The following is a 27125-nucleotide window of genomic DNA, read 5'->3' on the forward strand; positions in this document are numbered from 1 at the left end:
TGGAATGAAAAGCCTCATCCTGAGAGCAGATGTGGCGGAGACGGAGGAATTGCGAGAAGGGGATAGCGTTTTTGCAAGAGACAGGGTGAGAAGAGGAATAGTCCAGATAGCTGTGAGAGTCAGTAGGCTTATAGTAGACATGAGTGGATAAGCTGTCTCCAGAGACAGAGACAGAAAGATCTAGAAAGGGGAGGGAGGTGTCGGAAATGGACCAGGTAAACTTGAGGGCAGGGTGAAAGTTGGAGGCAAAGTTAATAAAGTCAACGAGTTCTGCATGCGTGCAGGAAGCAGCGCCAATGCAGTCATCGATGTAGTGAAGGAAAAGTGGGGGACAGATACCAGAATAGGCACGAAACATAGATTGTTCCACAAACCCAACAAAAAGGCAGGCATAGCTAGGACCCATACGGGTGCCCATAGCTACACCTTTAGTTTGGAGGAAGTGGGAGGAGCCAAAGGAGAAATTATTAAGAGTAAGGACTAATTCCGCTAGACGGAGCAGAGTGGTGGTAGAGGGGAACTGATTAGGTCTGGAATCCAAAAAGAAGCGTAGAGCTTTGAGACCTTCCTGATGGGGGATGGAAGTATATAAGGACTGGACATCCATGGTGAAAATAAAGCGGTGGGTTCTTGGGTAGGGGGTAGGAGGTAGAAACGGGAAGTGCGGGGTGTGGGAACTATAAGGTTGGTAGCAGTGGATGGGAGATCCCCTGAGCGGATAAAGTCGGTGATGGTGTGGGAGACAATGGCCTGGTGCTCCTTAGTGGGGTCACAATCGAGGGGTAAATAAGAGGAGGTATCCGCAAGTTGTTTTCTTGGGTAGGAGGTAGAAACTTTGATGATTTTAAGTTCCCTGGCCCCCACCACTTTATTTTCACCATGGATGTCCAGTCCGTAACTTCCGCCACCTCCAACAGGATCCCACCACTAAGCACAGCTTTCCCTCCCCCCCTCTCTCTGCATTCTGCAGGGATCGCTCCCTACACAACTCCCTTGTCCATTCATCCCCCACATCCCTCCCCACTGATCTCCCTCCTGGCACTTATCCGTGTAAGCGGAACAAGTGCTACACATGCCCTTACACTTCCTCCCTTACCACCATTCAGGGCCCCAAACAGTCCTTCCAGGTGAGGCATCATTTCACCTGTGAGTCGACTGGGGTGATATACTGCGTCCGGTGCTCCCGATGTGGCCTTTTATATATTGGCGAGACCCGACGCAGACTGGGAGACCGCTTTGCTGAACATCTACGCTCTGTCCGCCAGAGAAAGTAGGATCTCCCAGTGGCCACACATTTTAATTCCACATCCCATTCCCATTCTGACATGTCTATCCACGGCCTCCTCTACTGTAAAGATGAAGCCACACTCAGGTTGGAGGAACAACACCTTATATTCTGTCTGGGTAGCCTCCAACCTGATGGCATGAACATCGACTACTTTAACTTCCGCTAAGGCCCCACCTCTCCCTCGTACCCCATCTGTTACTCATTTTTATGCACACATTCTTTCTCTCACTCTCCTTTTTCTCCCTCTGTCCCTCCGAATATACCTCTTGCCCATCCTCTGGGTCACCCCCACCCCTTGTCTTTCTTCCCAGACCTCCTGTCCCATGATCCTCTCGTATCCCCTTTTGCCTATCACCTGTCCAGCTCTCGGCTCTATCCCTCCCCCTCCTGTCTTCTCCTATCATTTTGGATCTCCCCCTCCCCCTTTCAAATCCCTTACTCGCTCTTCCTTCAGTTAGTCCTGACGAAGGGTCTCGGCCTGAAACGTCGACTGCACCTCTTCCTACAGATGCTGCTTGGCCTGCTGCGTTCGCCAGCAACTTTGATGTATGTATGTTGTAATGTAAAATGTTTGAACAGTCAGCCAAAGTAAGAACAGATGACAATAATAGAGAACAGATCATTTAGAAATCTTACTGCAATATCTTGAGGCAATTCAAAGTGCAAATAAATGCTATTTTGTTTAAACTAGAAACAAGTTTCAATGCACAGCTTTCTTTTTGTATTCTGGACAGTAAAGTAACAAGTGCAGAGAGAAAACAATGGAACAAAGATGTAGCTTCCCTTATATATAAGGATAAGGAACTCAGGATACATCAAGTGGGGAAAGTATATTTAAATATCTATTGCTAATATAAAGGATTATTATAAATGTATCGACAGGGAGAAAAGTCTTGCAAAGTTGTATAGATTGGAAACCGAATGAATGAAGAAGTTTGTAAATCAGCAAAAATTTTTTCAAGTATATTAGGCTTTTATGTTTGAGGGATGCAAATGTTTGTAAATAATCTGACAAAATTCCAAAGATTATTAGTTGTGAATTTGCAGCAATTATACAGCTGGATCTGCACCAAGCAGAAAGTGAAGACTAGTTTAAGCATTGAGAAATCAACAGTGGAGACACAAAAAGCTGCAGGTGCCTGACTCCAGGAATCCAGAAACACTGTGGGTAAAGCAGCATATGTGGAGGGAAAGAAACCGTATTGGAATAACCAATCTCAAGAAGGATTTGAGAATATTCCCAAATATTATCTCCAACTTTTGACACAGCGGAACTCAGAATAGTGTCTATTTTGGCATTTTGTCGGTACGTAGATAACATAAAACTGTACAGCACAGGAACAGGCCCTTCTGCCCACGATGTTGGGCCAGACTAACTAAATGAATGATTAAGCACCCTACTGAACTAATCTCCTCTGCCAACGCGATGTCCATACCCTCACATCTACTGCACGTTCCTGTGCCTAGGTGACTCCTGAGCGCCTCTATCGTATTTGCCTCTACACCAGCCAAGACATTCCAAACAAAAACAAACTTGCTCTGCACATCTTCTCTGCATTTACCCCCCTTGTCTTAAATATATGCCCTCTGATTTTAGACATGTCAATCCTGGGAAAAAGATACTGGCAATCTGTCTAACCCTCTCATAAACTTACCAGTTCTCCTCTCAGCCTCCACCAGTCCAAAGAAAACAACCTAATTTTGTCCAACCCCTCCTTTTAACACATGCCCTCTAATCCAGGCAGCGTCCTGGTGAATCTCTTTTGCACCCTCTCCAAGCCCTCAACTCGACATCCTTCCTATAATGGGGCGACCAGAACCGAATGCAATATTTCATATGAGGCCTGACAGGCTGCATCACTGTCTGGTATGGAGGGGCTACTGCACAGGACTGAAAGAAGCTGTAGAAGGTTGTAAAACTAGTCAGCTCCATCTTGGGCACTTGCCTACAAAGTACCCAGGACATCCTTAGGGAGCGGTGTCTCAGAAAGGCAGCGTCCATTATTAAGGACATCCAGCACCCAGGGCATGACCTTTTCTCACTGTTACCATCAGGTAGGAGATACAGAAGCCTGACCTCACACACGCAGCGATTCAGGAACAGCTTCTCCCCCTCTGCCATCCGATTCCTAAATGGACATTGAATCTTTGAACACTACCTCACTTTTTTAAAATATACAGTATTTCTGTTTTTGCACTTTTTAAAATTTATTCAATATACATGTACTGTAATTGATTTACTTATTTTTTTATTTTATTTAAATTTTTTCATTGCAAAATTATGTATTACATTGAACTGCTGCTGCTAAGTTGACAAATTTCACATCACATGCCAGTGATAATAAACCTGATTCTGGTTCTAATTAGAGTTTAATAAAGCTGAAACATAATTTACCAGCTCTTCAACACGATGCCTCGGCTAATGAAAAGTATGCTGTATGCCTTCTTTACTACTCTAGCAACCTGTCCAGCCACTTACAGGAAGCTATGGATGTAGTCCCCAAGAACCCGCTGTACATCAATACTGTTAAGGGTCTTACCCATAAAAATGTAGTTACTTTTCATTTGATCTCAAGTTCAACAGCTTACATTTGGCCAGGTTACTCATCTGCCATTCCTCCACCCATATCTGTAATTGGTCTATATTTCACTGTAATCTGTGCCAGTATTCATCCTATCCACATTACCAGTCACCGCATCATTGGCAAACTTACTTACCCACTCATCTATGTTTTCATCATTTTTATAAATTACACAAACAGAGGTCCCAGTACAGATCACTGATGAACACCACAAACCTCCTGGGAGAATAAGTCCCATTGACTACTATTCCCTATCTTCTATGTGCAAGCCAATTCTGAATAAAAATGGTTAACTCACCGTGCATCCATGCACCTTAATCTTTTGGACAAGCATAAGGTACCTTATCAAATGCCTTCCTAAAATTCATGTTGACAATTATAGCTCTACCTTCATCACATCCTCAAAAAAGCTCAATCAAGCTAGTAACAATGGCTTGCCCTGCACAAAGTAACACTGACTGCCCCATAGATTTACACTTAGGCTGTGGTTTTCCAATTGTTCATAAATCCTGTCCAATAATTTCCCTACCATTGACGTGAGACTAACCAGTTTAGTTTCTAGGATTATCCCAATTTCTCTACTTAGGCAAAGGAACATTAGCAATTTGTCAGTCCATCAGGACCTTGTCTACAGCTAGAGAAGACACAAAAATATCGCTCAAGCCCCCAGTAATCTAATTCCTTGCCTCTCTCAAATACCTGGAGTGTATTCCATCAAGTCCTTAGTGACTTACCCGCATTAGCATTATTTAAGGGACCCAACACTTCTTCATCTTGAAATGTCTTAGCAGATCGGAATCAGGTTTACTATCACTGAGATATGGTGTGAAATTTGTTGTTTTGCAACAGCAGTACATTGCAATACATAAAATACACAACTTACAATAAGTATACCTAAAAAATTAAATTGAATAAGTAGTGCAAGAAGTGAGGTGCTGTTCATGGGTTCATTACCCATTCAGAAATCTGATGGCGTAGACCAAGAAGCTGTTCCTAAAGCACTGAGTGCGTGTCTTCAGACTCCGGTACCTTCTCCTTGATGACAGCAATGAGAAAAGGGCACACCTAGGGTGATCCGGATACCCAGTGATGGATGCCACCTTTTGGAGGCACCGTCTTTCGAATGTGTCCTCTACACTGGGGAGGCAAGTGCTCATGATGGAGCTAGGTGAGTTTACAACTTTCTGCAGCTTTTTCCAAACCTGTACAGTGACCCTTTCATAGCAGACAGTGATGCAACCAGTTAGAAAGTTCTCCACAGTATACCTGTAGAAATTTGTGAGTGTCTTTGGTGAAATAGCAAGTCTTTTCAAACTCCTAATGAAATATAGTTGCTGTCGTGCCTTCTTTGTCATTGCATCAATATGTTGGACCCAGGTTAGATCTTCAGAGATGTTGACACCCACCCAGAAACTCTAAACTGCTCACCCTTTCCACTGCTGATCCCTTGATGAGGACTGGTGTGTGTTCCTTCAACTTCCCTTCCTGAAATTCACAATCACTTCCTTCGTTTTACTGACACTGAGTGCAAGGTTGTTGTTGCAACGCCACTCAACCAGCTTATCTACCTTGCTCCTGTACAACCCATCACCATCTGAAATTCTGCCAACAACAGCGTTGTCAGCAAATTTATAAATGCCATTTGAGCTGTGCTCAGCCACACAGTCGTGGGTGTGGAAAGAGTACAGCAATGGACTAAGCACGCATCCTTGAGTGTTCATTGTCAGCAAGAGAAAATGGTGTTTCTGATCTGCATAGACTGTGGTCTCCTGGTGGGGAAATCAAAGGTCCAGTTGCAGAGGGAGGTACAGAGGACAAGGGTTTTTGAATCTGTTGATTAAAATATGAAGGTATGATTGCGATGAAGGTATGATTAGCACATTCCACACTGATTTCTCTATCTTCCATATTGATGCAAAGTACTAATTTAGGACCTTACCACATCCTCTGTGTCAAACCACATGCTCCCTCCTTTATCCTTGAGTGGTCCCACCCACTCTGGTTATCCTTGGCTCTTGACGTATGTACAGAATTCCTTGGGATTCTCTTTAATCCTATTTGGCAAGAACTTTTCATTCCCCCTCCTGGCTTTCCTAATTCCCTTCCGGAGTTATTTTCTGACTTCTTTTAATCAAGGGCTCCATTCGAATTTAGCTTTCTAAATATTAAATATGCTTCCTTTTTCTTCTTGACTAAATTCACTACTTCTCTCAATTTGCAAAGTTCCCTTAGCTTGCTATTCTTGCCCTCCTTACTGGGATATACTTGTCCCAAAATCTGTGCAGTTGGGTCTTTAAACATTCTCCACAGGATATGACCTGTTGATAGAAGCCACCGAAGAACAATCAGAGCTACTGATAGAGGGTAGGTAAATGACGCCAACATTAACTTCATGTGGTTTTGAGGATTTTGCAGAGAAAGCATTGGTGGTACTGTACATCTCCCATGAAATAATGGAATAGGTTCTAACTTAAAAACAATATTATCGTGAATTTTCTTAACTGTTATACAGCACGGGCCTGATATGCAAGGCCTATCCTCCAGTGCTGGCTGCACATTACGGTGGATCTCCTTAATGGAGAATGCCTGCGCGTGAGCAGGCTGACTGCCACAAGGTTCTTGACAGGTCAGGGTCCAGGTTCAGTGGCATGGAGTGCAAGACAACTGGGGACCCTAACTGCTGCACTCTTCCTCAGCCTTCACTGCTATCGTAACATGTCATCATCTTCCGCCAGCTCCACCATTGAGGCCTTGGTTGCATCTCTGTCTAGAACCTTCCCCCTGATATTACCACCAGTGGTAACCCACCACGAGCTAAACTTCAGAAGCCATCGTTCTCGGGATCTCAGAAATTCACAAGTCTCTCCTCAACATCAAGATGATGATCCTCAAAGCCTACATATTATAGCTCAAAGAGAAAAGGCAGAATGCCTGATTCTGGAATCTATCTAATAGATTTGCTTAAATTCAGCAGGACATTTCTCAGAAGTGAGCAGCACTGCAAAAATGTGCATCAAGTATTGGTGGCAAATAATAATGCCTGGCTTATCACCAATCTGCACAAGGATTGGGCCTGGTGGTCATGATCACAATTTCAAAGGTTTATTATCAAAGTATGTACACAGAATACAATTCTGAGATCTGTCTTCTCCAGATAACCATGAAATACAGAAAAACCATGGGTCATTGAAAGAAAAGACATCAACCACTCCATATGAAAAGAATACTCACAAATCTGGACACACCCGCTAAAACATCACACCCCAAACCTCCAAGCCCCTCCCGTGCAAAAAAAAGCGACAATAACATCAAACCCCCAAACCCTCTCCCGCACACAATAATCTAACAGATCACTCACACGGAAAAACATCAAGATCAGACCCAAAATCCCCAGCCCCTCCCTCGGCCAAAGAAAAAGTAACATATCGCCCAGCCGCCAACAGACAAGGGAGAAAACAGAAGCCTGAAGGAGACCAATATAAATGTTGCAGACACAGAATGGACACTGATTATTTTTTGTAAGCAGCTGATTTTGAGAAGGATGCAAAACTAGGAAAGATTAGACAGGCTGAATGCAAACCTTGCTACTTAGCTTCACTACTCTTGGAGCTTCTCACTATTATTATGCAATTAAGTCTGCACAAAGCATACTCTAATACAGTAAAACTGTGGAAATAACAGCCTGCAGGATAGAAAACCACAATATTATCCACTTACAGAAGTCCACTCCAGAAATGCTTCTCTCAGCAGGCCATGAGGTCAGAACTTCCTGGACACAAATTATCAAATACTGCCTTGTCAGTCTTTTGATTTTGCACAAGGATATTTTACAAACAGAATCACTGGCCACTAGTTGGCCCTGTGCCTCCAGTCTACAAATTTACAACCCATCCAGAAATTTATACAATTCACCTTTCAACTCATTGGATTTTCAAAAATCTGGCCAAAACAAAGTTTATATTTTCATTTCCAACTCCACCCATTCCTTATTTTATTTTAAAATCTTTATTTAGGGATGCAGTATGGTAACAGGCCCATCCTGCTCAATTACATTCATGTGACCAATTAACCTTCTAACCCGTGTGTTTTTGGAGCGTGGGAGGAAACTAGACCATCCGGAAGGAACCCACATGGTCACGGGGGGAACGTACAAACTCATTATTGGCCCTGTAATAGCATTATGCTAACTGTTCGGCTACCGCACCACTCCAGACATTCAAGTCCTTTGCCCATTCTAAGGAAAATTTATCTGGCTCTAGTTCTACCTGGGAGATATTGTCCACCTAGTCCCACAACCAAGTGCAAATTCTATGCTCAGATCAATCTGAAGTTGATAGTTAAAGAAACAAGAAGCTGCAGATGCTGGAAATCTGAACCAACAACATGTTGAAAATACTCAGGTTGGGCAGAACCTGTGGAGAGAGACAAAAAAGTTGAACTTTTAAGTCAGTGATCTTTCTGATGAAAGGTTATTGACCTCAAATATTAATTCTAGTTCCTCTTTCCAATTATGCTGGCTGCATGGCTGAGAAAGCCCATTCATAGCCTAGAGCTACAGTTCAGCCACTAAAATTCTGACTCCACTCACAGTGCCGAACTGCAGGCTAGGGCTTCTAGCTCATCTTCACTATATAGGCACAGTGGAGACTATCCTAACCAGTTGTATCATGGCCTGGTATGGAAACACCAATGCCCAGGAATGGGAAAAGTCTACAGGGAGTGGTTGATACAGCCCAGTACAAAGGTAAAGCCTTCCCCACAATTTACATGGAGTTCTGCCACAAGAAAGCAGCATCCGCCATCATGAACGCCCATCAGAGACCATGCTCTTTTCTTGCTACTACCATTGGGCAGGAGGTACAGAAGGCTTAGGTCACACACCAGCAGGTTCAAGAGATATTACCTATCAGCCACCAGACTCCTGAACCAGCATGGATAACTTCATTCACCAAAACTCTGAACTGATTCTACAATCTACAGACCCATTTTCAAGTTTACAACTCATGCGCTCAGCATTATTTATTTGCACAATTTGTCTTCTGCACATTGGTTGTTTGTTAGTCTTTGTTTTCTTTCAAAAATTCTATTGTATTTCTTTTTCCCCCCCACTGTAAATCCCTGCAAGAAAATGGATCTCAAATAAGTATATGGTAACACACACACAGACTTTGCTAATACATTTTACTGGTTTTGCTCTTATCTATTGCTCCAACCAAGCAACCAAATGTATAGTCTGTTCCCACCACCCTATCTCTACTCTGGAATTTACCCCTCAACTGCAAAATAATACACAAATTAAGTGGTTGCTTTTAGGTGATATTGTCTTTTGCCAGTCATTCACTTGTTTCTCTGTTTTCCACCCCAAAGAAAACCCAAATGTCAACAAAATATCCCACTCAACCCATTAAGTCTTTAAAATAGCTCCCAATTCAGTTTCCTACTGACCACATTACTTTCTTCCAGCTACACTACTAAATGCCGTTAATATCCTTTGCAACAATCATTCCTTTATTGCAAAAGATGGTTTGTTAGAAGCTAAGCATTCAGCAAATGCCAAATTCTAAACACAAACAAGTCATTTTTGCTGCTGCTTGTCTGACCATACAATGGAAACTTATATCTTAAATAAAGTGACAAGAATGCAGGTATTTTAACAGAAGATAATCAAAATAATACAAATTGATTCAAGGATATTCATATAGCTTGAATGGAGTTAATTCTAGTCTTTCATTTTAAAAATCAAGCTATAATGACCACAGCAAAAACCCATGCTTCTGAAGGAACTCAATGGGTTAGGCAGCATCCTTGGAAGCAAGGGGATAGTTAACATTTTGTGCCAAGATTGTGCATCAGGACAGAGCACAAAAGGGAAGATATAAAGAAGTGAAGGGCAGACAGGAGCTGGCAAGTGATCGGCATATCCGGTTGAGAAGAGGTTGTTAGGTTTGGGCAGATGGAGTCAGGTTGGGGGTGCGGGGGAGAATGGAGGCTTGGAATGATCGGTGGCGGCAAATTCCAATTATGGAAGCCTTGTGGAATATCACTAGTCATGGGACTAAAAATTTCCACCATCACCCTCTGTTTTCTATCATTGCATTTCTGATGAGCTAGCTCTCTCTGGATCCCATGTGATTTAACTTAACAGTTCCAGATTTGTCCAGAAGGGAAAACATTCTTGGGATCTATGCTATCCGAAACCCCCTCAGAATATTGGGCTTCAAGTAAAATCACCTAGCATTCTGAATTCCAATTTACAAACTCACAACTATATTGCACCCATGAATCAACCTAATCTACCTTAGCCAACTTGTCTCTAATGCAATTATTTCCCTTCCTAAATAAGGAAAACAAAATGTTATGCAGTCTGGTATGTTGTAGGGAGCTTCCCTACTTTTGCAATCAAGGCCAGCATTCAAATAATACTGCTAAATTGTATTTAAATGCTCACTTTGTTTTATGAGGATGACAGAATCTCACTTTGCTATCACATCTCTCACTGTAACCAATATTCTGCTTTTTTTATTCTTCCTATCAAAGTAGATAACATCTGTTTCCTCACACAATGCACAAATCTAGCAAATGTTGTATATTCTTAACCTATACCCTTCTGTAGATTTTGGATTGCTCTTGAAACAAACAAGTCTGCCCACAATACCCTTCAGCCAAGTCACTTGTATAGATTGCAAACTATTCAAACTAGCAGAGATACAAAAACCTGAATACACGCACCACCAGACTCACAACCTCCAGCTTCCCCTACACTTTTGAACAGACCTCTCTGACGCTGAAGATGAATTTTTGATCTCCCAATCTACATTGTCACAGCCCTTTCACTTTGATTCCTTGAACTGCAGTTTCTCTGCTGCTGCTACACTATATTCTGCATTGTTTCTTTTTTACTACCTTGACGTACTTGTGTATTACATGTGTCTGGATAGCACAAAGTTTTCCAATGTACCTCAGTAAACGTAATAATAAACTAATAATAACTACCAATAACATGACTAATTCCTGCAGCATTCCAACAAAAAAAATTGCCGACCTCTTTGATGGTCCAGAGCCATCAAACACTACTCATACATTGACCTTTCATTCCCAGAATCATTCTCATGAATCTCCTCTGGATCCCTCCAATGCCACATCTTTTCTTAGATAAGGAGTGCAGAACTGTTCACAATACAGGCAGTCCTCAGGTTACGAATGTCCGACTTACGGACAACTAGTACTTACGAACAGACTGGCATAAAGCCTATCATATTAAAAATTTGATTAAATACAATGGTTCATAATAATGAACGCACGCATTACTTTGTGACGCTCATGAAAACATTGTGTGGCTTCAGCGGTTTGTCAGCTCGAGGAAGGAGAACGCCGTCCGCCATTTTAAGTCCGATCACGTTGCCGTTAACAAAGTGTGTAACTTTGTATTTGGCTTAAATTTTTCTCTTCTTTACCCTTGTAACCATGCCTCCAAAGCGTAAATCCGATGCAAGTGCTGGTGATGCATCAAAGAAAAGGAAAACAATCACGGTTGAAAATAAAGTGGAAATAATAAAGCCATCGGAAAGAGGTGAAACACCATCCGTCATTGGAAAAGCACTAGGCTAGTCGGTCAACAATCGGAACAATTTTAAAGGATAAAGTAATAATAGCATTTGAGGAAGAAGACTAGGACCTAAAAACTCCAGAACTGAAAAAGTTTTTGACTAAAGAGTTAGCTGAAGCCTTTCGTCTCACTGAAGCAGGGGTAACAAAGTTATAGGAGCAAGATTCAAGTACAGAGAGGTTCACCAAAGTTTACCGTACAGTTACCGAGGGCCTCAGCTGCTATAAGGCCATTTATGATGAGAAAAAGAAAAGCTCTGCATAAAAAGGCAAAATATATGCTATATACTAAGACAAACATTTGACTAACTGACACCAAATAAGAACCGTATGTACCTGTTCTGACTTACCTACAAATTTGACTTAAAGACAGACTTAGGAACGGATCTCGTTCGTAATTCAGGGACTGCCTGTACTCCAAATCTCAGTACCTGAAGCCGATGTGTGGGCCGCCTTCAGGAGGATGAATCCACAGAAAGCATCCAGACCAGATGGGGTACCTGGCCATGCACTAAAGACCTGTGCTGACCAACTGGCTGGTGCGTTCACTGAGATCTTTAACTTCTCGCTTCGGCAGTGTGTGATATCCACCTGCTTCATGCAGACTTCAATTATAGCAGTGCCCAAGAGGAGCTAGGTGACCTACCTCAATGACTATTGCCCAGCTGCACTTACATCCACAGTGATGAAGTGTTTTGAGAGGTTGGTGATGAAATACATCAGCTCCTACCTGAAAGGTGACTTGGATATGCTCCAATTTACCTACCAGAGCAACAGGTCCACAGCAGATGCCATCTCATTGACTCTTCACTCAATCCAGAAACATATGCACAGCAAAGATGCAAATATCAGATGTTCTTTATCGACTACAGCTCAGCATTCAATACCATAATCCCTCAAAACTAATCAATAAGCTGCAGGACCTTGGCTTCAATACCTCCTTGTGCAATTGGATCCTGGATTTTCTCACTTGTAAACCCGTCAGGTTCAATTGTCAACAACATCTCCTCCACAATCTCCATCAACACAGGTGCATCATAGGCCTGAGTACTTAGCCCTCAGCTCTACTCACTTCACATCTATAACTGTGTGAGTAAGCACAACTCCAATACCAAATTCAAGTCTGCTGATGAAACCATTGTTGTGGGCTGAATCAAAGGTGATAATGAATCAGCATAGAAGAGGGAGACTGAAAATTTGGCTGTGGAGTGTCATAACAGCAATCTCTCACTCAATGGCAGCAAGACCAAGGAAATGATTGTAGACTTCAACAGAGGGAAACCAGAGGTCCTTGAACCTGTCCTCATCAGAGGATCAGCAGTGGAGAGAGTTAGCACTTCAAATACCTGGGTGTTACTATTTCAGAGGATAAGTCCTACATAGAAACATAGAAAATAGGTGCAGGAATTGGCCATTCGGCCCTTTGAGCCTGCACCACCTTTCAGTATGATCATGGCTGATCATCCAACTCAGAACCCTGTACCAGCCTTCCCCCCCATACCCCCTGATCCCCGTAGCCACAAGGGCCATATCTAACTCCCTCTTAAATATAGCCAATGAACTGGCCTCAACTGTTTCCTGTGGCACAGAATTCCACAGATTCACCACTCTGTGTGAAGAAGTTTTTCCTCATCTCGGTCCTAAAACGCTTCCCCTTTATCCTCAAACTGTGACCCCTCCTTCTGGACTTCCCCAATATCGGGAACAATCTTCCTGCATCTAGCCTGTCCAATCCCTTTAGGATTTTATATGTTTCAATAAGATCCCCCCAACGAGTATAAACCTAGTTAATCCTGCCATCCCAGGAATCAATCTGGTGAATGTTCTTTGTACTCCCTCTATGGCAAGGATGTCTTTCCTCAGATTAGGGGACCTAAACTGCACACAATACTCCAGGTGTGGTCTCACCAAGGCCTTGCACAACTGCAGTAGAACCTTCCTGCTCCTGTACTCGAATCCTCTTGCTATGAATGCCAGCATACCATTCGCCTTTTTCACCACCTGCTGTACCTGCATGCCCACTTTCAATGACTGGTGTATAATGACACCCAGGTCTCATTGCACCTCCCCTTTTCCTAATCGGCCACCATTCAGATAATAATCTGTTCTCCTGTTTTTGCCACCAAAGTGGATACCCTCACATTTATCCACATTAAATTGCATCTGCCATGAATTTGCCCACTCACCTAACCTATCCAAGTCACCCTGCATCCTCTTAGCATCCTCCTCACAGCTAACACTGCCGCCCAGCTTCGTGTCATCCACAAACTTGGAGATGCTGCATTTAATTCCCTCGTCTAAGTCATTAATATATATTGTAAACAACTGGGGTCCCAGTACTGAGCCTTGCGGTACCCCACTAGTCACTGCCTGCCATTCTGAAAAGGTCCCGTTTATTCCCACTCTTTGCTTCCTGTCTGCCAACCAATTCTCTATCCACATCAATACCTTACCCCCAATACCGTGTGCTTTAAGTTTGCACACCAATCTCCTGTGTGAGACCTTGTCAAAAGCCTATTGCAAATCCAAATATACCACATCCACTGGTTCTCCCCTATCCACTCTACTAGTTACATCCCCAAAAAATTCTATGAGATTCGTCAGACATGATTTTCCTTTCACAAATCCATGCCGACTTTGTCCGATGATTTCACCGCTTTCCAAATTTGCTGTTATCACATCTTTGATAACTGACTCCAGCAGTTTCCCCACCACCGACGTTAGGCTAACCGGTCTATAATTCCCCGATTTCTCTCTCCCTCCTTTTTTAAAAAGTGGGGTTACATTAGCCACCCTCCAATCCTCAGGAACTAATCCAGAATCTAACGAGTTTTGAAAAATTATCACTAATGCATCCACTATTTCTTGGGCTACTTCCTTAAGCACTCTGGGATGCAGACCATCTGGCCCTGAGGACTTATCTGCCTTCAATCCCTTCAATTTACCTAACACCACTTCCTTACTAACATGTATTTCCCTCAGTTCCTCCATCTCACTGGACCCTCTGTCCTGGACCAAACATGCAAGTGCAATTGCGAAGAAAGCACAGCAGTGCCCCTAGTTCCTTAAGAGTCTGCAGAGTTCCATCATAACATCTAAAACTCTGACAAACTTTTATAGACGTGCAGTGGGGAGTGTATTCACTGGCTGCATTATGGCCTGGTACGGAAACACCAACGCCTTTGAATGGAAAATCCAAGAAAATGTAATGCAATCGGCCCGGTACATCACAGGTAAAGCCCTCCCAACCACTGAGCACATCCACACGAAATGCTGCTATTGGAAAGCATCGTCCCCCACTACAGAGGACATGCTCTTTTTTTGCTGCTGCCATCAGATAGAAGGTACATGAGCTTCAGGACTCGCACTACCAGGTTCAAGAACAGATATCAGGCTCTTGAACAAAAGGGGACAACCACACTCACCTGCCCATCCACTGAGATGCTCCCACAACCAATTACCTCACTTTAAGGACTCTTTATCTCATGTCCTCATTATTTATTGATATGTATTTACACTGTATTTGCATTTGCAGTTTGTTGTCTTCTTCATTCTGGCTGATCTTACATTGATCCTGTTATAGTTCTACACTATAGATTTGTTGAGTATACCTGCAGGAAAATGAACCTCAAGCTTGTATATAAAACTTATTTCGAACTTTGAAATGTGGTCTGACCAATGTCTTATAAAACCTCAGCATTACAACCTTGCTTTTGTACTTTAGTCCTCTCAAAATGAATGCGCACATTCCTGATTGCTTGCTGCAGCTGCATATTAACTTACAGTGATTCTATGTACAAGGCAAAACAGAAACCTGAAGCATTTGTCAAAATCTTCAATCAGAGGGGTCCGATGGACGATTCATTTACCTTTCTTCAGTGGTACCCAATATGTTCTATGCTAGTGTTCAACTAACTTGATTCATTCCACCTGACACCCAGAAATAGCCAACTGAATTGGATACAGCAAAGACTATGGGCCCTGACGTAATATCAGCAGGTTTTTTAAACTCATGCTCCAGAACTTGCCACACCCTTGGCCAAGATGCTTGGAAAATTATCCAGGTTATGTCTGTTCAGAAGCAGAATAAATTCAAACTGGCCATTTACCAGCCCATTAGCTTATTCTTGGTCAAACTAATGGAAGGGAAAACCAGTGCTGCTATCACAACCACCTGCTCACATTAGGTTTGATGAAAGTCACTCAGCTCCTGACCTCGTTATCATCTTAGTTCAAACTAGGATTGAAGAGCTGAACAGAGGTGAAGAGTAACTGCTCGACATTTAATCATTCATAGTATCAAGGAATCAGGTTAAACATGACAGAAGGGCGGGGGAGAACCCTCCACTAGCTGAAATCATACGTAGCACCTTACAATGCCAGTGACACAGGTTCAATTTCCACCACTGTGTGTAAGGAGTTTGGACATTCTTTCCATGGGTTTCTTCCGAGTGTTCTGGTTTCCTCCCACATTCCAAAGTAGTAAGGGTTAGCAGGTTAATTGGTCACTTGAATGTACCTGGACAGTGTGGGCTCATTGGGCCGGAAGGGCCTATAACCGTCCTGTAACTGTAAATTTAAAAACTTAAATTCTCTGCCTTCCTCCCCAGAAAAATAGGAAGTTTCATCTGCTTTATGAACTTTATTCATTGAGTGCTTGTATCCCATAAAGCCTCTGCACACCTTCCTCACAATCTACACTGCCGCCTGGCTACATATCATCACACTTGTGTATATCATTGTTCACTGCCAACCAAATGATTGATGTCGATCATGAAAACGCAGGGCCTACACAGATCTCTGGAGCACTCCTCTCTCAGACAAAACTCTTTATGCCTGCGATTTCTTTCTGTTAATCCATGGCAGTATATCCTCAGTTCCATTTTCATCTCCCAACTCATACGTGATACCTTAGTAAAGTCCCACATACCACGTCCATTAATTTCCCCTTATCTATTCTACCAGTTACAACCTCAAAGTACCAAGATTTATCAAAGAGTAGGCCTTTTCATTTTTTGCATATTGACTCTGCCCAATTTTATTACAGGTAATCAGTTTATTATTGTCATGCACAGTGAGGAACTTTTTTTTTGCATGCCACCCATACAGATCATTACCATTAGAAGTACATGAAAGTAGTACAAAGGGAAAACCAATTAAGAGAGTACAGAATATAGTTACAGCTACAGTGAAAATGCAGTGCAGATAGAACAGTACAGTTCCTTTCTCGTGCTGAAGTTGGTCTGTGGTCCCTCATTTCCTCTCCCTACTTTCTTAAGCAGCATGGGGTGGGGGGGGGGAGGGCAAATAGGTACATTAGCTACCCTCCAGAATGACTGAACTTTTCCAGAATCCATAGACTACCACCTCAATTACCTGGTCAGTTGTCTCTTTCAAAACCTTAGAGCACAATTTCTTTAATCATATACAGTAGCGTATATAATTAGAAGGACTTTGGCCTCACCCAGTAACCATTACCTCGCTACCTTCTAAGTCACTGAGGCCTCAGCTCCTGCATTTCTTTTAAGCTGCTAAGGGCCCAGGCTCCTGCACACCCTACAAATTTAATGAGTCATTTATTACACTCACGTAAAAAGGTGAACCAAAACTATGAGGTATTAATGCTTGAATAACATCCAACAGTTCAGAAAATCTGCTAATCCAAAATTGCCAGCATGCCAGATCAGAGTTTTACCGTACTTACTTCAGTTATTCTTATTAGCCCAAATTTTCCTGTTGGGCACCCTGTCAAAAGGCAAATGTCAATCCTGCTGCAGCAGGACAATGCCGAAAATCTGAACACGTGAAATAGGGGCAGTGGAGATCTGTCAGCCACTTGAAACTGCTCAACTACAGATCAAAGCCGATCTTCTCACTCCAAAACACCTCTTTCCTGCTCTCACTACATATCCCTTGGGGCCCATGACTCATTGGTGACAGTTTTATTTATTTCTTTAGAGATTCAGCACAGAACAGGACTTTCTGCCCATGAAGCCGCACCGCCCAGCAAGCCAGCCATTCAACCCCAGACTAATCACAGGCCATTTTACAAGACCAATTAACCTACTAATCTGCACATCTCTGGAACATGGGAGGAAATCAGAGCACTCAGAGAAAACCCACACGTTCACAGGGAGAATGTACAAACTCCTTAAAAATAGCGTCAGAATTGAACTCGAAACTCCGATGCCCTGAGCTGTAATAGCGTCATACTAACTGCTACACTACCGTGATGCCCTAATATGAATGCAAACTGTTCTTTGCACTTTGAAAATAAATAGCAATTAAATAACAGTCCCACTCTGCCACATTCACAACATGGTTTCACACGGTTATAATATCTTAATAAAAATGCAATATGGTTCATAAGGAATTGACAAGCAAACCACATCCACAAGCTTCACTGTTCATGAAGGTTCCAAGTGATCTGCTTCCACAGCTCCACTTATTCTGCATTGTCTCCAATCCTTTATTTGCTCAATATCCACAAACTTATCAATATGTTTTGAATAAACTCCCACTCCCTCAGGGATAGAAAATTCCAAAAAATCCAATTTCTCCATGAAGAAATTTATTCTCGCCTCAGTAATTGCCTCCCATAAACTCTAGAGAACATATTACAGAATTTTGTGCAATGCCTTGCTTTGAAAATAGCCAGGTGATTCCTCCAACAGTTAAAGAGTCACAGAGTCATAGAAAAATACAGCACAGAAACAGGCCCTTCTGCCTATCTGGTTCACACCTAACCATTTAAACTGCCCACTCTCATCGATAGGCACTGGGACCATAGCCCTCCATATCCTAACCATCTGTATACCTATCAAAACTTCTCTTAAACATTAAAATCAAGCTTGCATGCATCACTTGCGCAGCAGCTCATTCCACACTCTCACAACCAACAGAGTGAAGTTTCCCTTCATATTCCCCTTAAACTTTTCACTTTTCATGCTTAACCCATGACCTCTGGTTCTAGTCTCACCCAACCTCAGTGGAAAAAGCCTGCTTGTACTTACCCTATCTGTACCCCTCATAATTTTGTATACCTCTATCAAATCTCCTCTCAATCTTCTACATTCCAAGGAATAAAGTCAATCTTTCTCCATATTTAAGGTCTACAATCCAGGCAACATCCTTGTAAATTTTCTGAGTACTCTTTCAACTTTATTTACATCTTTCCTGTAGGTAGGTGATCAAAACTGTACCCAATACTCCAAATTAGGCCACACCAACATCCCATACAACTTCAACATAACAACGCACCTCCTATATGCAACACTTTGGCTTATGGAGGCCAATGCGCCGGAAGTTTTCTTTACAATCCTATCTATCTGTGCTACCACTTTCAATGAGATATGGCCTGTATTCCCAGATCCCCTTGTTCTATTACACTCCCCAGTTCCCTACCATTCACTTTGTAAGACCAACCCTGGTTGGTCACACCGAAGTGTAACACCTCGCACTTGTCTGCATTAAATTCCATCTGCTATTTTTTAGTCCATTTTTCAAGCTGGCCTAGATCCCACTACAAGCTCTGATAGCCTTCCTTGCTGTTTACTATACCCCCAATCTTGGTGTCATCCACAAATCTCCTGATCCAGTAAACTACATTATCATTCAGATCATTGATATAGATGACAAACAACAACAGACCCAGCAGTGATCCCTGCAGCACTTCCCTGGTTACAGGCCTCCAGTCAGAGCGGCAACCATCTGCTACCACTCTCTGGTTTCTCCCACAAAGCCAATCTCTAATCCAATTTACTACCTCACCTTCAATGCTGAGTGACTGAACCTCCTGACCAACGTCCGATGCAAGACCTTGTCAAATGCCGTGCTAATGTCCATGTAGCCTTCAGCAACTTTTCTGGTAACTTCCTCAAAAAACTCTGTAAGATTGGTTAGACACGACCTACCACACACAAAGCCATGCTGACTGTCCTTAATCAGTCCCTGTCTATCAAAATACTTGTATATCCGATCCATTAGAATACTTTTCACTAACTTTCCTACTACTGATGTCATACTCAGTTGTAGGATATGTTCCTGGTTTATTTTTAGATCCTTTCTTAAACAGCGGAACAATATTAGCTATCCTCCAATCCTCTGGTACCTCACCTGTCACTAAGAATGATTTAAATATCTCTGCTAGGGCCCCTGCAGTTTCTGCTCTTGCCTCCCACAGGGTCTGAGGGAATACCTTGTATTCAGTCTCAGTCAGTATGTGGGAACTTAAAATCACCTACTAGAACATTATGTTTTTTGCAACGGTCTGCAATCTAAAACTTTGTGTTCCTCTAAATCCTACACACTGTTGGATGGTCTGTAATATAGCCACCATAACACGGTCATCCCTTTCGTATTCCTCAGTTCCACCCACAAAGCCTCACTAGACAAGTTCTCCAGTCTATCCTGACTGAGTACTGCAGTGAAATTTCCCTGACTAGTAACACCACCCCTCCCGCTTTAAACCCTCACGCTCTGTCGTGTCTGAAACAGTGGAACCCCGGAATGTCGAGCTGCCCTACCTGTTTGCAAGTCTAATGGCTCCAATATCACAATTCTAAGCATTGATCCATGCCCTGAGCTCATGTACCTTTCCTACAATACCCTTTGCATTGGAATGTTTGCAGTTCAGGTCATTAGTCATACATTTGATTCCTGACTTCATCTGGAGTCTTAACATTTGTTTCCACAACTTCTCCACTAACTGTTCTGGCACTCTGGTTCCCATCCACCTGCAACCCTAGTTTAACCACCCCCAATGCAGGAACAGACCTTCACACGAAGCTGTTAGTTCCCTCCAATGCAAGTGCAAACCATCTCTCTTGTACAGGGCCCACCTTCCCTGGGAGGCAATGTACCATCCAGGAATCTCAATTCTCATCCACAGAACCTTCTTCATATTTCCCTAACTAACACATCCCCTAGCACCACAACTCGCCTCTTTTCTCTCCTTCCCTTTGGAGTCAGAGACAGACTCAGTGCCAGAGATGTGATCGCTGTGACTTTTCTCTGCCAGATCAACCCCCACCCCCCAACAGAATCCAAAGCTGTTGAGGGGGCTTGGCCACAGGGATTATCTGCACTGACTGGTTAACCCCTTTCCTCTTCCTGTCACCCAGTCGCCTTGGGTGTAACTACCATTCTATATGTCCTATCTATCACCTCCTCAGCATCCCAAATGATCCAGAGTTCATCCAGTTCCAGCAGAGTGTTAGAAGCTGCAGCTGAATGCACTTCTTGCAGGTCAAGTAGTTAGGGACACTGGAGGTCTCCTTACCTTCCCACATCCCACAAGAGGAGCATCCTTACTGTTCTGTGCAAATATGTAACAGAGGAAAACAATAAATAGACAGTGGGAAAGAAAAAAAATCTACCTGCAGCTTTTTCGACTTCTCTCAATCAAGCCTCTCCTCATTGAAGCCTCTAAGAGCTAAAGCCTTGAATTCCCCACTCTAATACTGTCCACTCCAACAAAGGCCACTTTGCTTGCCCCTGCCATGCTTTAATTTCTCCTTGCCAATCAATCCCGATTGCTGATTGTAATCTACTCAAAACACCAAACTGTCTTTATTTACTCAATGGGCAAACGTGAGTGAGCTACATCTTCTCATGCTTCCAATCACTGATTGCCACTGTTCAAGTTTGAGAAGTTGTAAAACTTCTTTTGACCTGTTTCGAAAGAATACAATACTACACTCCAGGTCAGTTTGAATCAGCCCAGAGCTGCTAGTTGTTTAATTTTCTAAGGCTTTGTTACAGAAATGTTTTTGCTCATCCACTTTTGGATGTAGACAACTGCTCTAAGAATGCTATGGTAATTCACCAGTGGACGACAATATTTGTTCATGATAGTTTAAAAGTATCTCAGATTACATTATAAAATGATTTCCCAACCAAATAATGAAGATGGGTATGGTCAGGCTATAATTTAATGAATGATAAGCATCATAATCTAGGGCAGGGGTTAGACCATAAGATACAAGAACAGCATTGGTCCATTTGGCCCATCCAGTCTGCTCTGCCATTTCTTCATGACTGATCCAATTTTCCTCTTAGCCCCAATCTCCTGCCTTTTCCCCATATCCCATCATGGCTTGACCAATCAAAAATCTATCAACCTCTGCCTTAAATATACATAAAGACTTGGCCTCCACAGCTGCCTGTGGCAAAGAATTCCACAGATTCACCACTCTCTGGCTAAAGAAATTCCTCATCTCCGTCCTAAAAGGGTCTCTATTCTGAGGCTGTCCTCTGGTCTTAAGACTCTCCCACCTCAGGAAACATCCCAAGTTTGTTTCAATGCTGTGGACTCCTACCATTAACCAAGAGGTCCATGGACCCCGGGTTGGGAACCCCTGCTCTCAGGGAATAAGACAAGATATAATTCTTTGATAATTTATTCTAAATAAATTTCACAAACAAACGCTAACATTTAAAAAGACTATCCCTGAGTGAAAGCCAAATACAAATTAAAAATTAATTGTAAAGTATTTAAAGCAAGGTGGCAATAACAGGCTCGCCTACATGCAAACATCTTTCTGTCATCCTTAATTCTAGGATAAAATGTACAGTAATCTTACTTGCGCGCAGCAAATGGAACCTACCCGGCCGCACCCTAGAAAATATGAAAATAATCTTGGAAATACAAGACTTTGAAAATGAATGATAACAACTTGAAAACTCCGCGTCCAGTGACACCTCCTCTCTCTAGTGTAGTTTTTCGGTGTAGAAGCAGAAAATACATCAATAGCTAACGACACGGCGGGAAAAAAATGCTTCAATTTTCTGCGAGAGAGAAAAAATAATCCTCATATTCCGGTCTAAATATGCATCAATGCCACACTGTCGCAAACTCCTACGCATAAGTCTCTAACAAACTTTCCTCCCAACTTCTATTTGCGCTTGGTCAGTATCCCAATGAAAAAGCAGCTCACACGTCCTCCGCCAATTACTCAAAAGTTAGCATTTATTATCAAATTCATCATTTCCTCACAAGTATACAAATACCCGGCAAAAAAAACTATGTAAAGTGCACCGAAATGCCTCTCAAATTAGCCGTTTCCTTCAAATCTTGATGATAAATGAAGATTTAAATGTCCAATACTTACTCGGAAGGCGTAGCAGGGCGAATGACTTAGGTGCTTGCTGCACAGAGCAATTCTGGAAGGGGGAAAAAAAGAGCCCGACGCAGGCTTGGGAAAGGATCTATGTCGAAAGCTTTACAATAAATGAAACGATTCCAAGTCACAAGGTTACCAGCCTGAACTAGTGAGAGTGTGGTAAGGCTTTACACGCACCTGGTCTTGCATGAACCAGTTGGGAATAGACAAGCGTCGTGGTTAAAAAGGCAATTTGGATTTTACATGGCTTCGCATTTCAACAGTTGGTGGTGGGGAGGGGATGGTAAAGAAGTTGGATTTCCTCCAGTATGAACAAACTGCGGCAGTTGAAAAAAAAACAAGCCACAATTCTCCAAAGTGTTCGCGGGGGGGGGGGGGTTGCTTCAAACGCTAATATTTGAATGCAGATGCACCCTAAATACTCGCTGTTTTAATAATGCTTCGCTGCAGCTTTGAGGGCCGAGGTTTTCTCGCTAAAACTCCCATTGTATCAACTGGCCGCGACAGATGTTTGTTTCAGTATCACCCCCACCCAGTTCAATGCACACAAGAGATTTACTGCAGCTTCAGCACGGCGGCATTCATTTTGTACACTTTCTTTGCTGCTGCAGAAGTTATTGCCGAGTGAAATTCGGTCACTACCTACTGAACAGCGCGGAAAATGATGGTGCATATAGATTTTCGTTTCCTTTCCTGCAGGGTGCAAAATAAAATATACATGAAAGTAAATCGTGCACGGATTTTCTTTATTTATCTGGTTCACTTTGTTTTGGCGGTGCAAGCTTAAAGCTGGAGCAGACACCGCGCGTACCCACTCAGCGCCAGGAAGCAGCCGGCACCCTGTGCATGCGCGGCGGCCACAGAGCTCAAGGCCAAACAGAGCGACCGGGAGGGGGGGATTGGAGCGGCCCGGTCTGCCTCCTACATGTTTCGGCATGCGGCCGGCTGTGCAAACGTTCGCCCTCCCTCTTTCCGTCCCCGTTTACCTCTGCAGCTCGGACGGTTCCATGTCGGGAGGGGGGGCTTCCTACTGGTGCAAAGGGCGCAGCATAGCTGCTGCTCGGCGGCCGCCGTTCGGAGAGACGGGAGGATAGAGGGCACCTCGGCTCGCAGTAAACGAAGCGATCAGACGATGCTGCAAGGACATGGGAGTGCCGTCGCCGGCTTCCCCTCAGCCTGCGCTCAGGCTCCGCTCGGCTGCTGCGGCGGCCATCTTGAGACCGGTCTGCCTGCGGTAACTACGGCAACCCGCGGCGGCCAGCCCAGCCCGCCCGTCTACTCGCGGCCGACAGGGGGCGAGCCGAGGGTCACCCTGTCCGGATCAACTCAAATCTCATCTTTAATTTACAAATCAACCGGTTTACATTGCCGCGCATCAGAGTGGATGATAAATGCAGGCAGGCAAATTTAAGGGGATTGCTTGATTTTCGCTGTCCTGCATCATTTATAATTGTGTGTGTTGTGTACATGCCGGTGATGCTGCTGCAAACACGATTTGCATTATACCTGTACCTCAACGCACCTGTGCACATGACAATAAACTTGAGAGTGGATAGAAGTTCAGACCAGAAGGGACCTTGTACATCGAAAAGGCTGGGGAAGGGAAGAGTGAATGATTTCCCAGGGAGATATGTATGAATTCATTTACATTGATGTGGTTTTCAGATTAATGAGAGTAATTTGTAGATCAATTGTTTGTTTGTATTAGGGAGGGAAGAATGGAGAAGTATTTGAGGCCGTTGCTAGTGTGGTTGACATGAGGGTGGCAACCTCACCAGCAGCAGCCTAGAAGGCAAGCATTTCAAACGCAAATCAGATGTACGTACAGTATTTTCTTGCACAACGTGATGTCTCACTTTCGCCATTTGGCAAAGCAACGATTTGCATAAGCACTTTGCTTTGAAGGAGGTGGCTGAATAAGGTCTTGTAAGAGGAGTGAGACCGTTCAAGGAATTTGTGAGGAGATTGACTTAGAAAGCCCATGTCCAACAATAGTTGGACTGCTTAGAAATTTCTAACTTTAGTGAGCAGGTTAGGGGTTTTACATCCATCAGAGGTCTAAATCTTCCGGACCAGAAGCTCTATTTGGCCAGTTCTAGAGAAGCAAAACACACATAGCAATTGCCACTGCAAATCATATTCGCGGACGCCGTAGGCTTTGGTTTTAATGTACCTGGAAATACATTTTTCCATAAGTTTTGAGATAATGGCATGCAGGGTACATTTCATAACGTGCTGTGAAGTATGGCAGAAAACCCAGGGCTGAGAAAAACAGAAAACAGAAAATACGGGAAATACTCCGCAGATCCCACGGCATCTGCGGAAAGATAAACAGAATTAGAGTTCAGAATCAGATTTAATATCACGAGCATATGTCGCGAAATTTGCTCACTTTGCAGCAACAGTACACTGCACAGTAATAATAAGGAAAAAACTGAATTGCAGTAATTGATTGTGTGCTTGTGTGTGTACATATATATAAAGATTAAATAAATAGTACAAAAATAGAAATAAAAAAGTAGTGAGGTAGTGTTCATGGGTTCTATTTCCATTCAGAAATCAGATGGCGGAGGGGAAGAAGCTGTTCCTGAATCATTGAATGTGTGCCTTCAGGGTCCTGTACCTCCTGGACAATGAGAAGAGGGCCGGTCTCTGAGTGAAGGGGGTCCTTAACAACGGACACTGCCTTTTTGAGGCATGGCTCCTTGCAGTCCTGGATACTACGGAGGCTAGTATCTATAATCGATCGAGCTGACTAAGTTTACAACTCTCTGCAGCTTACTTCAATGCTGTGCAGTAGACCCCCCTCCCCGCACCCATTCTGCCACTGCCCATAATTTGTACATTCTCCCTGTGACCATGTGGGTTTCCTCTGGGTGCTCCGGTTTCCTCCCACAGTCCAAAGACCTACCTGTTGGTAGGTTAATTCTTCCTCTTAGCCCATCACACCCACTGGGGCAAAGGCTGCCAACAGCAACTCGCAAGAGTCCTCTATTCTGGGCCAGACTTTCAAATTGTCCCCAGGCATAGCCCATCCTCAGAGATCCTTCCTCTCCCAGGGATGAGCTCTTAGGAGCTTCGGCCAGCATTTTTGTAGCACTGGGTTTTCACATGATGGGGTTGCTAGCCCATGCCCAACCCTCCTACTTTTGCAGGCGTGCTTGGGACTGTCCATAGTGGAGTCAGTAGGTTAATTGGCCATTGTAATTCGTCTTGTGATGAAGCTGATGTTCAACATATGAGTTGCTGGGCGGTGCAGCTTGGTGGGCCAGAACATTCTGGGCTGTATCTCCAAATAAAAGAAAAAAGATAATATTTCAGGTCAAAACCACTGCCAAACTGGCTTCGCAGTGAATTATTAGCTTCATTTCTCCCTCTGCAGGTGTTGCCTGACCTGTGGGGTGTTTTCCAGCATTTTCGGTTTTTAATTCAGATTTACAGCATTCACAGTTTTTGATTTTCATTTACTGTGTGTACAGAAACGTGTTTTGTTTTAAATGCAGAAATCTCTGGAAATGGAGCTAAATGTGAATGGAAGCACAATCGATCCATGAGTTTAAATTTTGAAATGAATATCCATCTGATGCTTCTTTAGCTGTTGAAGTACCCTTATTAAGTAAAGGGTTAATTTTAAGTCCTCAGCATAGCCCAACAATTAATTAGATTGGTAGGGCCATTTTTTAACCCCACTAGCTCACTGGAAATTTCTCAGTATTTCTAGCACAGACCTACAGGATTCTGAAGACAAACACGAGCTCAATTGTCAAGCTTCCTGCTGCTTCTTTTCCCAAAGAAATCAATTCACTTCAACTCACTTTCTCTCCATATGCCCCTGTGCATTAAAACCTGAGCTGAGAATCTCCTTAAAAAGCGCACAGAGCATGTCAAAAAGGAGATTGAATGATCAGCTCTTTCCACCAGTTCTCAAATGAGTCCTGTAGGGGCTGTGTATCTGCTCCCCATCTGGTTTGTATTCTGTGCTGCGGGGTTTACTATGGTAGGTAGTCACATGAGTGGGGGCATGGTAAAAGCGAAGGGAATAAGTTGCGTAGTCTTGCTTATTTCATGGCAGTCTGCGGCTTGGGACCAGCAGAGGTCGTATCTTTGCTGACCACTTGATATCGCTTCAAGATTGTATGTTTGCCAATTGCTAATAAAGGATCAAAATAAGGAATTAGACTCTTTGGAGCAATCATTTCATCGGAGCTGAGGGCATGTCATGCAAGTATAACAACCCCATGGCAGTCACAGGTGAGTGGCAGTTGTTTCGTTTTAATTTTCGATTAGCTTATGCCGCCTCAAGTCCTGATGCAGCGTTTCGATGTGCAATGTCAAGTATCCATTTCCTCTACTCCCACAGGTACTGCTTTGTAAAATGCTGTTGTTTGTAACTTCTGCCCATCTTCATGAAAGGTCGTTAGCCTGAATAATGTCCTGCTCTGCATCTTCGACAATTCACAAACAAGAGAAAATCTGCGGATACTGGAAATCCAAGCAACACACACAAAATGCTGGAGGAACTCAGTA

General features: G+C 43.2%; 1 protein-coding gene across 3 annotated transcripts in view; it reads right to left on the reverse strand.

Moving 5' to 3' along the window:
* Positions 1 to 23826, reverse strand: part of map3k4 (mitogen-activated protein kinase kinase kinase 4) — a 213894-nt gene extending 190068 nt beyond the window's left edge. For all 3 annotated transcript variants that reach the window (XR_010018981.1, XR_010018982.1, XM_063056417.1), the window contains exon 1: positions 23585 to 23826. Coding sequence is in view for 1 of the 3 variants with exons in the window: in XM_063056417.1 (XP_062912487.1) it covers positions 23585 to 23607 (23 nt within the window). In the remaining 2 variants the exon portion in view is untranslated. The remainder of the gene's footprint in view (positions 1 to 23584) is intronic.
* Between the last annotated feature and the right edge of the window lie 3299 nt (positions 23827 to 27125).

The sequence above is a fragment of the Mobula hypostoma genome, chromosome 8, assembly GCF_963921235.1.
Source record: "Mobula hypostoma chromosome 8, sMobHyp1.1, whole genome shotgun sequence".
NCBI classification, from domain to species: Eukaryota; Metazoa; Chordata; class Chondrichthyes; order Myliobatiformes; family Myliobatidae; genus Mobula; species Mobula hypostoma.